The sequence below is a fragment of the Chiloscyllium punctatum genome, chromosome 42, assembly GCF_047496795.1.
Source record: "Chiloscyllium punctatum isolate Juve2018m chromosome 42, sChiPun1.3, whole genome shotgun sequence".
In the NCBI taxonomy this organism is placed as follows: Eukaryota; Metazoa; Chordata; class Chondrichthyes; order Orectolobiformes; family Hemiscylliidae; genus Chiloscyllium; species Chiloscyllium punctatum.
The window spans coordinates 23037568-23049913 of record NC_092780.1 but is presented as its reverse complement, the minus strand read 5'-3'; the positions used below and the strand labels follow the sequence as shown (position 1 = coordinate 23049913).

At 42.0% G+C, this 12346-nt stretch overlaps 1 protein-coding gene across 1 annotated transcript in view; it reads left to right on the top strand.

Moving 5' to 3' along the window:
* Positions 1–598: 598 nt before the first annotated feature.
* The window catches only part of LOC140465528 (beta-1,4 N-acetylgalactosaminyltransferase 2-like), a 36827-nt gene continuing 25079 nt past the window's right edge, over positions 599–12346 (top strand). Inside the window, exons 1-5 of the mRNA XM_072561067.1 lie at positions 599–798; positions 8279–8419; positions 8904–9010; positions 9114–9151; positions 10184–10364. Coding sequence (XP_072417168.1) covers positions 599–798; positions 8279–8419; positions 8904–9010; positions 9114–9151; positions 10184–10364 — 667 coding nt within the window. The remainder of the gene's footprint in view (positions 799–8278; positions 8420–8903; positions 9011–9113; positions 9152–10183; positions 10365–12346) is intronic.

Sequence of the window (12346 nt, the reverse complement as noted above, 5' to 3'; positions counted from 1 at the left end):
AATGACAAATCTACTAGCAACTTTCAAAAAATAAACAAGCAAAGTCATTGAAAGCTTATATAGTTTCAGCCAAACTTGGGAAAGTATTTATACCATTTGAACAAACACTAAAAGTGAAAGCTGGTTAGAGAGGCCAGTGCTCAAAATGTTGTTGCTAATGTAATTAACTGTCTCTGTGGAGTAGTTCAAAGAAAGAAACTCGAAGATGTGAATTATGTGGACAGAAGGAAAAGTCTGTGAATGTGTCAAGTTAACATGTTAAGGGAATATCATGACAGAGAGGACAAGTCCGGAGAAAGTTATATTTACAGTGGTGAAAGAGTTAGGGAGTGAAGTAAAAATACTAAAACAATTGAGATTAAATCTGGTATTGAAAATTTGATGCTTTAGAAATCAGTATAGAAAATACAAAGTACTAAAAAAGTAGAAATAAAAATAAGATGCTAGCTTGAAGGTAAACTACCAGAGTGACTTACAAAAACTGCAGTGTTGACTTATCAGAGTGGCTCATATTGCACATATTCAGTATATTTAAAATGGTTTGATTTCAATCTAATAATCCATGACTTTACTTTGTATTACATACAAGTCCTCCAGCATGCAGTACAAGACTTTTTGCCTGATTTTCATGTTAGCTGGATTGGAAGCCTTTCTGCTCAGCGTCGTCATCAACAGGATCTTTATCACATCCAGGAATTTACGACCCATTAGGAGAGTTAACAACCCCAACACCAAGCAGCACTTAAACCTAACACCATGGGAAAAACTAACGTTCCTATCTCCATACGGAGGAAACTGGTAAGTTTTGTTTCATGTAATATTTATCCTCCCTTCTAATCCTGTTTTAGGACTTTGACATTGTCACCTCGCTTTTCTTCTGTCTACCCTGTATCCAACAACTGGACTAGGAAAGAACCGGCTTGATGAGTCCTGTAGCCAGATATTGGGAGCAGAAACCCAGCTGAGAATGCTGCAACCGTGGGGAATGGCCTCCATCTTCAGGATTTTCAGTTTCCTATAAAAGAAATATAGTTGCAAGGCTGCCAGAGTTGGGGTCCACTGAAGCCCGGGGGAATAAAAAGCCAGCAAATGTTTTAGGCAGACCTGCCCTTGATACCATCCATCAAACCAAGAAATAAAGCCAATATCTTCCTGCAACATTGCCCTCCAGTGGCTACCAAGAATGTATCAAGTTAAAGTTCAAAGATCCTATAATGGTCACTTACTTCATTTTCATGGATGCTGCTCTCCACTGCTGATCCCAGGAAATCTTTGAATAGCATAAAATGGAACAGAGATCCAAAGTCACTTTTTTTTTTGGTCCTCTTTGCTCTTTGAAACTGAGTAAGTTCTCAAAATAAAGGAAGAATCTCTGGAGCCTACGGCCACAATTCGATTAGATTCCCTACAGTGTGGAAACAGGCACTTTGGCCCCACACCGACTCTCTGAAGAGTAACCCACCCAGACCCACTTCCCTCTGACTAATACACCTATCACAATAGGCACTTTAGCCAGGCCAATTCATCTTTGGACTGTGGAAGGAAACCAGAGCACCCAGAGGAAGCCCATGCAGACTCGGGGAGAATGTGCAAACTCCACACAGACAATTGCCCAAGGCTGGAATCCAACCTGGGACCCTGGTGCTGTGACGCAGCAGTGCTAACCACTGAGCCACCATGCCACTCCCTGATAAGGCCTGATATTGGGCGGAGGGTGGCAAGGTATGATTAGTCTACATCCAATGCATTTTGTTGTAGTCAGCATCTAAACATCACTAAATTAGCTTACGGCTCGTGTTATGTGCACTGTGTTAAGTTAGCATGCATAATTGTGAGACTCTAGCACCACTTAACAGTTTTTTTAAAAAACCTATTGTTCTAATCCAGCTATTCAGAGATATTATTACACATCTCCTGGAGCAGTAGGACGTGAACCGAGGGCTCTCAGTCCACTGGTATGCTCACTACCACAAGACTCCTATCTAGCACCGTTTAAAGTAGATTGCACTAATTAAAATCACCTGCATCTCTTAAAGGAGGTCAAGGAATAAATTCTAAGAGGGCAGTGGGATCAGACAATGGAGATTTTCACGACCAAGAATTTCACCCCAGACTGGATTCTATGCCACAGGAATTTCAATGACATCATGCCAGTGGTCAGGGTCAGAGTATGTGTCTTCAGCTGCCACACCTCAGCACAAGCCCCACACACTATTCTATGCACATCACCACAGCATTCACCTACCAAGAACCTTCATCAATCACATTCATACCTCTTCACCTCACCAGCACGCACTTAGCAACTTACACAAATTGCCAGCTATTTGGTGTGACAATCAAATTACCCAATATATTGTGCCTCACTCACTGGTAAATGCACTTTTCTCTTTTGCAAGTCAAAATAGCTCACAGCTGGAGGCACCGAACAGGTCAGGGGGTGGGGGGTGCATTGGGATAGGCACAGTTCTGGTTCCTTAACCTTATGGAAGCGATGGTGCTCAATCATTGACCATGGTTGAAGATGTGAGTAGCAGCAGAGCTGAGACCATTGAAGATAACAGTATGATCACAGCTTCTCACATCCTTCTTCCTCCTCATTCCACAGTCTCTTCTAATGTGTTACTTGAGCATGTTCTAGGAACTCAATTCTTCTCCACTCTATTGTCTAATGTTAACAGTCTAATAATCTATTACTCATCAGGGATTAATTAAAACTCCATGAATTAGCTTATTTAATATTGTAAAACATTAAAATAACCAACCAATTTGTGTTTGTGTGAATGTGTGTGTGCACACGTGTATGAGTGTGCATGTGTATGTGTGTGCGTATGTGTGCATTTGTATGTAGCTTGCAGGGCCACAGCAGACTAACTGGCAGAGTTGCAAAATTACATGCAGACAGCACATGAAGTTCTCAAAGATGAACTATCTTAATTGCAAGGTAGATATACAACAATTATTCCTTTCTGATTTATGATGGCACGGTAGCGCAGTGGTTAGCACTGCTGCCTTACGGCACCAGGAGTGGGTTCAATATACTACTGTCTGTGTGAAGTTTACACATTCTCCCATGTCTGCATGAGTGTCCTCCCACAGTCCAAAGAGGTGCAGGTTAAGTGGTTTGGCCATGCTAAATTGCCTGTAGTGTGCAGGCTGGGAGGATTAGCCACAGGAAATGCAGGGATGTGGTAGCTTTGGGTGCGATGATGTTCACAGGGCCAGTGTAAACTTAATGGGCCAAATGGCCTGCTTCCACACTGTAGGAATTCTATGATTTTAAGTGAGACTGTGAGATTCTATAACATAGGGGTAGTGACACACCCTGACCTCATGATGGCGAGTGTGTCTGAAAGGGTTGCTGATTACTCACAGTCACAATGACATTGTCGGTCATTTCTGTTTGTGTTGTCAAATGTTTCTTTCATGGACTGCAGTTCCTGTTCCAGAATTAGCTGATCCTGAAGCCCTGCTGCCACATTTTGTTCCAGTTCAGTGACTGAGGGCCATTTAAATGGTTCAGATGTTCCTGACATTTACTGTTTTGTTCCTTAACAACTTCCAATTTATAAGAAAGCTTTTGTTTATACATCCTGGATTAGTCTAATTCTAACAAAGTCTTAACCCCCGTTGGTCCAATATATTTTTCTTTCTCATAGCCAATTCTAATGAGTGTCCAGTCTCACCAATTCTTTTCTTGTTTTTTTGCTGCTGCAGTAGTTGTTTGGTTTCCACCAGGTAGGTTAGCCATAGTGGGTCAGTTTCAGATGTTGATCTCATTTGTCATTAAATGATTTTAGCATTTTGCCAAATCAGCACTCTGATCAATGGTACAATTTACTGACATGCACACACCCAGCCTAACAAACAGGAGATAACCCACCACCTTCTTTCTCACCTTCTCTTCACCACAGTGCGGCTCTTGTGCACTCTAGTCAGATACTTGAGAATTGCAATCTTGTCACGCAGTGTTGAAAAGGGTGAAAAAGCAAGAATGCAGTAAGGTGAAGAAGCACCATCACTTGGTCAGCCACCAGCTCAGATATTAACATGGACATACGTTAGAATGTAGCTTGAAGGAGGGGTTTGCACATAAGGAGACACTGGGCATATGGGGCCTGCCAACAGAAGAATTAAGTGTAGCAGAGATGTCAGATCATCAGAGGGTAAAGTACACATCTGTTCTACAGCACAGCACTCAGTTCAGGAGTTCAATGGGGTGATGTATAGAAGAAGGATGATCAGTTTACACAACAAGATGCTTGGTGAATTGGCAGCCTTACCAAAACCTGTGCTGTCCCTGTCAAGCAACAGTTCGGAATCCAGCATTAATTTAGGACAAGGCTTCGCACATAGCTTGGGAACCCATCCTCTCCAACACGGATGCAGTGGCTTATTGCATGATGCAGTATCTGGTGGCCAATGCCTTGGCTTCCATTACAGAAGGAAACGCTGCCCAAGCTCAGAGTCATGCCACGCTAGACTGTCTTGTGCAAGCTCAACTTGTTACTACAAAGTCTCAGTCTGCTGCCATCATTGCCCCAGATACTGGTTCAAAGGGCTAACAGGGTGGCACCACAGTTCAGTACTACACTAGGATGGCTGAAACTCTGCCCCAGGGTATTGGCACCGTGGAGCAAGACTCTGCTGTCTTCCCTCAGGATATCAGTATTTATCCTACTACCACCACCACAAATCGTTGTTGTAACCCCCTTGTTCAAGAAAGGGTCAAGACAAAAGTTGGAAAATTATAGGCCAATTAGTCTAACCTCGGTTGTAGGTAAAATTCTAGAATCCTTCGTTAAGGATGAGATTTCTAAATTCTTGCAAGTGCAGGGTCGGATTAGAACAAGTCAGCATAGATCTAGTAAGGGGAGGTCGAACCTGGCAAACCTGTTAGAATTCTTTGAAGAGGTAACAAGTAGGTTAGACCAGGGAAACCCAGCGGATGTTATCTACCTAGACTTCCAAAAGGCCTGAGGCTGCTGAGTAAGGTGAATACCATGGTGTTCGAGGTGAGCTACTGGCATGGATTGAGGATTGGTTGTCTCACAGAAGGCAGGGAGTTGGGATAAGAGGTTCTTTTTCAGAATGACAGCCAGTGACAAGTAGTGTTCCGCAGGGTTGAGTGCGAGGGCTGCAGCTGTTCACTTTACGTATCAATGATCTGGATGCAGGGACTTGGGGCATTCTGGTGGAGTTCGCCGATGATACGAAGTTAGGCAGACAGGCAGGTACTTCTGAGGAGGTGGGGAGGCTGCAGAAAGATTTAGACAGCTTAGGACAGTGGTCCAAGAAATGGCTGATAAAATTCAATGTGAGCAACTGCAAGGTCTTGCACTTTGGAAAAAAATACAGACATGGACTATTTTTTAAATGGTGAGAAAATTCATAAAGCCAAAGTACACAGGGATCTAGGAGTGCTAGTCTTGGATTGTCTAAAGGTTGACTTGCAGGTAGAGTCTGTAGTTAAGAAAGTAAATGTAATCTTGTCATTATCTCAAGAGGGTTGGAATGTAAAAGCGGTGACATGCTTCTGAGACTTTATAAAGCTCTAGTTAGACTCCATCGAGAACACTGTGTCCAGTTTTGGGCCCCACACCTCAGGAAGGACATACTGGCAATGGAGCATGTCCAACAGAGATTCACACGGATGATCCCTGGATTGGTAGGCCTAATGTACGATGAACAGCTGAGGATCCTGGGATTATATTCATTAGAGTTTAGACAGTTGAGGGGAGGTCTAATAGAAAATTACAAGATAATGCATGGCTTAGAAACGATGAATGCTGGGAATTTGTTTACGTCAGGCGGGGATACTAGGACCTTAGAATTAGAGTGGGTCAATTTAAAACAGAAATGAGGAGACATTTCTTCAGTCAGAGAGTAGTGGGCCTGTGGAATTCATTGCCACGGAGCGCAGTGGAGGCCAGGACATTAAATGTCTTCAAGGCAGAGATTGATAAATTCTTAATCTTGCAAGGAATTAAGGGATACAGGGAGAGTACAGGTAAGTGGCATTGAAATGCCCATCAGCCATGAGTGAATGGCGGACTGGACTCGGCGGGCCGAATGGCCTTACTTCTACTCCTATGTCTTATGGTCTTATATCCTTATGATCTTAACACCCATGCCCTCGGTATCAGCCCACCCTCCCAGACTAATTTGGGCCATGCTGAGATCGTGCAATTCACTGTCACTATGCATAGGGCTAGAGCTGATCAAGGACATCTGAAGTCTCCCTCACTGAAGGCCAATATCTTATATGAGTGCTAAGACAAACACAGCAACAATAGAAAATAGCCATTTAGTAGCAGATGAACTGAGTGTTGCCAGAAAAAAAGACACATTTTGTTGAAGTTGTTTGTCGTGCATGCATCAGGACTACTCACAAAATACCAATGCAATGGGAAAACAAACATTTATATCTCAGCCAAAGGTAGTGCTGATTGGTTGTCAAGTAGACTCTGATTGGTAAAGACATTGCAAGGAAATGTAACAATTAATAATGATTGACAGTTAACGGCCAGTTTTCATTAAATACAAAACCTGACAGGTTGACTCTAATTGGTCACAGCATTGCTCTAAGAAATGAACCAACAAATGGTTGTCACCTATTTTGTTGAATTGAAGCCGACATAATGCATTAAAATGTTTCCTTTGTTTGCAAAAGCAAGGCCCTGTGTATTAATATATGCAACTTCCAGTACACACAAGTGCACCTTACTGTGGGCCCAACTGAGAATCCTAAATGGATTGTCAGTATGTTTGGTATGAAAGACTCTAAGGTGGATCCTGGAAAATGCCCAGTCTGTCTCAGATCACCTTGGAAAGCACAACCCCAGCCGCAGTGAGGTTCTCTGATGGGGTTTGGCGTCAGCATGCTGATCGCAGTATCAGCGCTCGGTTCTCAAAGTCCCTGCTGACCTCATGGCCCTCAGAAGCCCTTGCTGCTGGAACAACATTTAGAAGGAATGCTGATCAGTACTATCCTCCTGTGTAGTACAAATGTTGGCTTTCCATTACATCGGTTTCCTTGTGTATTACCTTGATGTCTGCAAGATAGAAGTTTCAACTAAATATGTCTTATTTAATATTATTCAAAATCTCGATGACATTTGATTCATAAGTTTTGCAGGAGCTTTTATTTTAACATCACAGCCCATAAGATAAAGAAGAATGTGATGATGAGTTACCTCATCCCTTTGTTCCCTTCCAGTTCTTCCTCCTCTCCTCATGAGTTGATCACTGTTTGGTTAGTGCAAACATCTGTGTAAAAACATCTGGTTTTATAACTGACTGAGTACCCAAGTTCTCCTCCAGTACTGTCCAGTTTAATCACATTTCTGATTTTCTTTTGCACATTTCATGTGACTTCCATGCTGCTCACATTTGGAGTCAGGGAGTTGTGGAGTACCAATGACATCCATAATGCAACAACGAATGATGCTTTTGGAGAGATTACATACAGTGGCTGCTTCAGCCTGGAAGGAACCAGACACGTGATTGGCTTATCCCCTTCCTAGGATACTTCTTCTTCACTAAGACATATCTTTCTTGCAAACCATGGACTCCTCTCTTAAATGCCATTATTTATCAAAACCATTTTCTGCTAATCTCCTTTGCCATTCCAATTCAGCTAACTTTACCCTCATTCCGATGTAGTTACCTTCTTTTAAGTTTAACACAATTGTTTCTGACCAAAGGTTCTCACTCTGTGACTGAACTTCGAAATCTAATGTTATGATCATTGTTTCCGGCGTTGGATTGGGGTGTACAAAGTTAAAAATCACACAACACCAGGTTATAGTCCAACAGGTTTAATTGGAAACACTAGCTTTCAGAGCACAACTCGACTACCTGATGAAAGAGCGGCGCACCAAAAGCGAGTGCTTCCAATTAAACCTTTTGGACTATAACCGGGTGTTGTGTGTTTTTTAACATTGTTTCCTAAAGAATCTTTTGCTCTGAGATCATTTATTACCATGTTTCATTACCAGTTGCAAAATACATTGATCTCTATTTGAATCCACAATACATTGTTTTAGGAACCTCTCCTGAATGCACTCTAAGAAGTCGCCCCGCTGGTTAACGCTGCCAATTTGATTTTCTCAATCTGCATAAAGATTAAAGTTACCCACAAATAATATGCTGCCTTTTTTGCATATCTGAATTATTTCTAGATTTATTCTTTATCCTATATGATAGCTGTTAATCAAAATGACTTTTTAGTATCTGTTGCACCGTCAAATCTCAATTTGAAATGTTTCTGATTCTGCAGGACCTATGGCAAAACTGAATGCAGCTGCCCAGCTTTGGAACCAGAAATGGTTTTACATGATTTTGAAAATGTTTACATTCAGAAAGACATTTTGTCAGTCAAGAAACGAAGAAGACTGCAATATGAACAACATAAAAAAAGGTAACTTATTAAAGATAATCAACTATGTGTTTATTTGCATCACTTTCAGGACAAGAAGCAAGGTTCATGAGACAGTGCCATAAAAAAAATCACTACCTGAATGTAACCAAACTTATGCCGTTGAAAACATGCTTTTAGGAATGGGTGAAGGTGATTGCACCTTCTGTTCCTATGTGCATTAACTTTCAAAATGGAATGTCATTGACATGGATGACCTTGGTAAAGAAAAGGTGTTTTGGAATCTTTTTTTCTGAAGAGATTGTTGGGAGGTATATTTTTCTCCTGTGGTCTCAGATTTATTTCTTGTTCATCTCCCTGTAACATCTCAATTGCTGCCATTGTATGTATAGTGTCATTGTGACTTCCAATGAAAAATTCCAGACTTCCAGTAGACATTTGATGATTGACAGTGATTATAGACAATGACAGCAAAAAGGGTGTATTCAGAGTTGTATTGTTCTGAGATGAGTTTTTTTCTTTACAGAACTGAATCAATCATGAAGAATATAATCATAGCTGAGCCCAATTCTCCTCTAAGCTATCCAATCCAAGGAGTTGAGGTCATGCCCCTGTATTCTATTCTCATCCCAGGTTTTGTGTATTAGTTTCATGTTTCAATCAATAGATTTTTAAAAAATACATTTTGATTTCTCACCACTTCAAAATTAATCTTTTAAAATCTACCTTGCTCTAGGTTTAGGAGTGCATGTCTCAGGAAGAGAAAATTATATGGTACGTGAAATGACAGTGAATTTGTAAAGAATTAATTTTGTTGACACAATTTAAGTGAGAATAGTACAGGTGGAATCTTCTGCCCCCTTTACCCAAGGTAAGATAGGCACATTATAGAATGGGATAGTGGTGCAACAGACCCAGATACCTTCCTGCCCTCCCACCTGAATTACATTCTGGACTGGAAGGTCCATGGTTGATGCACCCCACATTTGAGGCATTTAAGTGACCACTTCAGGCCTCATTCCACCGCTGCTGTGATTGACCCAGCTGCAGCTGAACCTGTTGCCATGTAGCGTCCATGACAGCTCAAACCCCAAGCCCCTCCCCCATAAGGGAATGTCCCCTGATTAAAGGTAATCACTGTCTGATTGATGGAGTTGACATTGGGTAGGGTTTGGGAGATCCTACGAATCCTCTTGCATTCCCAGAAGGAAAGCCAGTAAAAAACCTCCTGATGACATGTAACACTGTAACTCAGCTTGCTTACTTCAAAATGGAGCTTTCACAGAACCATTAGTTTCTTTTCCAAGTGTTACTGGTTTTTAGGGGGCTTTCCCTCTGGGTCTCACACCCACAACTCAAGATCTGCATCCTGTGGAAATCCATCACTCCCCCTTCCCCTCATCCTAGCCTATGATCACTTCATAATCCTGGGATTCCAGAGATACATTTCTGTGGCAATCACAGTTACCCCCCACACCCCCCCCACCCTACCCCACCATGGCTCTCAGTAGATGATATTGCGACCATTTAATTATGGGTATTGAATCATAATTCTAAGGGAATTAATCCTCCAGTCGCCTTGTCACTGCTTAATAAGCTTGGAGCTCATTGGGCTTTCTTAAAAAGGGGGAGCGTGGGCCTCTTGCTGGTTCTGCCCACACACACCCAACCCCCTCCCCCCCCCCCCACCTATGTCACAACAAGGTTCCACCCCACTTCTGCTTTGTTACTGCTACAGACATAATGCAAAAAGGTTTGGAGAATCGCCAATATTTATATGAACAAATTATTTGTTTTTGTGCCAAGGTCAAACTGAAAGCCATACAAGGACTATTCAATGCAATTGTTGAAACTTCTGATGGCCTGTTAAATGGAGTAGGTAAAAATGAATTGACTATAACAAGCCCAAGTTTGGAAATCGTCAATAGTATACTCAAACATGTCACATACACAAGTATAAAGTACCAAATTGATGCTGTTGATTTAGGTAAGCATAGTATATTTTTATTTTGTCTATAAAATATCTCTGAACCCAGGAACAATTTTTGTCTCCTGGCAAATGCTGCCAAGTTTTGGGTACAAAGATAGAACTGGAGCACACTTTCTGAATAGTGGCTCAGTGGTTAGCACTGATTTCTCACAGTGCCAGGAACCCAAGTTTGATTCCAACCTCGAGCAACTGTTTATGTGAAGTTTGCACATTATCCCCATGCCTGCATGGGTTTCTTTCGGACGCTCCGAGTTCCTCCCACAATCCAAAGTTGTGCAGGTTCAGTGAATTAGCCATGCTAAATTGCCCATAGTGTGAGATGCATTAGTCAGAGGGAAATAGATCTGGGTGGGGTTACTCTTCGAAGTGTTGGTCTGGACTTGTTGGGCCGAAGGGCCTGTTTCTACACTGTAGGGAATCTAATCTAATCAGCTTCCTGCCATAATTATATACAGTTTCCAATGCAAATTTTGCTAATTTTGGAATTAAAATAAAGAGTAGAGGAAAGGATGTCGGAAAATCATGACTGGTAAAGCTTAAAGAGATGCAGTGGGATGATTGTAATGAAGGTCAGCCAGGTGGAACTCATGGAATATGAGTGTCAGACATCCTATTCAATCTGACAGCTGGCTGTGAGGGAGCTAGATCAATGTCAAGGACTCTTCATGTGTAAAGAGAGGGTGACTTGGTGACAGGATACTGGCCTCTGTGGTCTTATTTCTGTTGCAACAAGAGAAAAGCATGTTCCTGAAGCAACTTGCTCACAAATCGTTGAGCTGGGGCAAGATTTTCTGGAATCATGCCATGATTTAGGAAACTTGACTCGATCGATCCTGCTGTCAAACACTGCGGCCAGTATGTGGAATGAATTTGGTATTTTTACCAGGCAAATCACATTGGGGCAGACGAAAATCAATGAATCCTGACAGTTTGTGGACCCATAGATTTTCCAGTTTTTAGGAGCCTAATTGTCCCCAAGGCAATAGATGCTAAAATCTTTCAAGAGTTGGTGAATTTTGTGAAGGAATATTATGACCCCAAACCTCCTTTACTTCTGATATGCTATTGCTTGTACTCAGCAATTCGAGAACCAGGAGAATCCATATCGGGATTTTTGATGAGATAAAGATGACTGGCAGAGGCATGTGACCTCGGGTTAGCCATTAATGAAGTGTAAGAGTAATGATGTAACCATGCAAAAACACCTAATCACTGAAGCCCAACTGGACTTCAAACAGGCACTACAACTGGCTTCATCTTTGGAAAATGCAGCAGGTGGAGCATATGAGTTGCAGGGTAGTTCGATGGAAGTGGACACCTTTGCCAGTCTAACTGAACTTAAGGAACATGGTTGAAGTGAAGGCACTTGCTTAGTCTCAGTCAGGACATACCCTGAACAGAGGAACTCTAGGGCAGCCCACAGCAAAACTCAAAACAAAACCAAGTCTCGGCAAACTTTTAAAATTTTCTTCAGGATCTGGGCAGGCAAGTTGCTGCCCGTGTGTGGACTGCAAACAGCAAAAGAGTCTCACTGGAACTAAACTGAGTAAGAGAGCTTGTAGGCTGGTATCCAGGAGCATGCATGCCATGGAAAGTCCACCTATGTTTGGTTTGGAATAGTTAAATTGTTTAGCAATTTAATCAGAACCAAACAAAATAAGCATCTGCTTAAGTGGCCATCCAGTTTCAATGGAAGTCAATACTGGTGCGGCTAGTTAAGAGATTACCGAACCAATCTTTAACAAAATTCATTCTGGACTCCAGCCCTTAAGTTTGCACAAGACCTCGGCCAGGCTGAGAACCTATGCCAAGGAACCGTAACAGATTAAAGGTACAACTTCAGTTCCGGTCTCTTATTTGAAGCAGCTGGTTCAGTTATCACTAACTATAGTAAAAGACTCGGCCTAAGCTTGTGGGACAAAATTGGTTCTGGCAAAACTGAAACAGTTCGTGGTGATAGGGGAAACCAGGTGGATGTC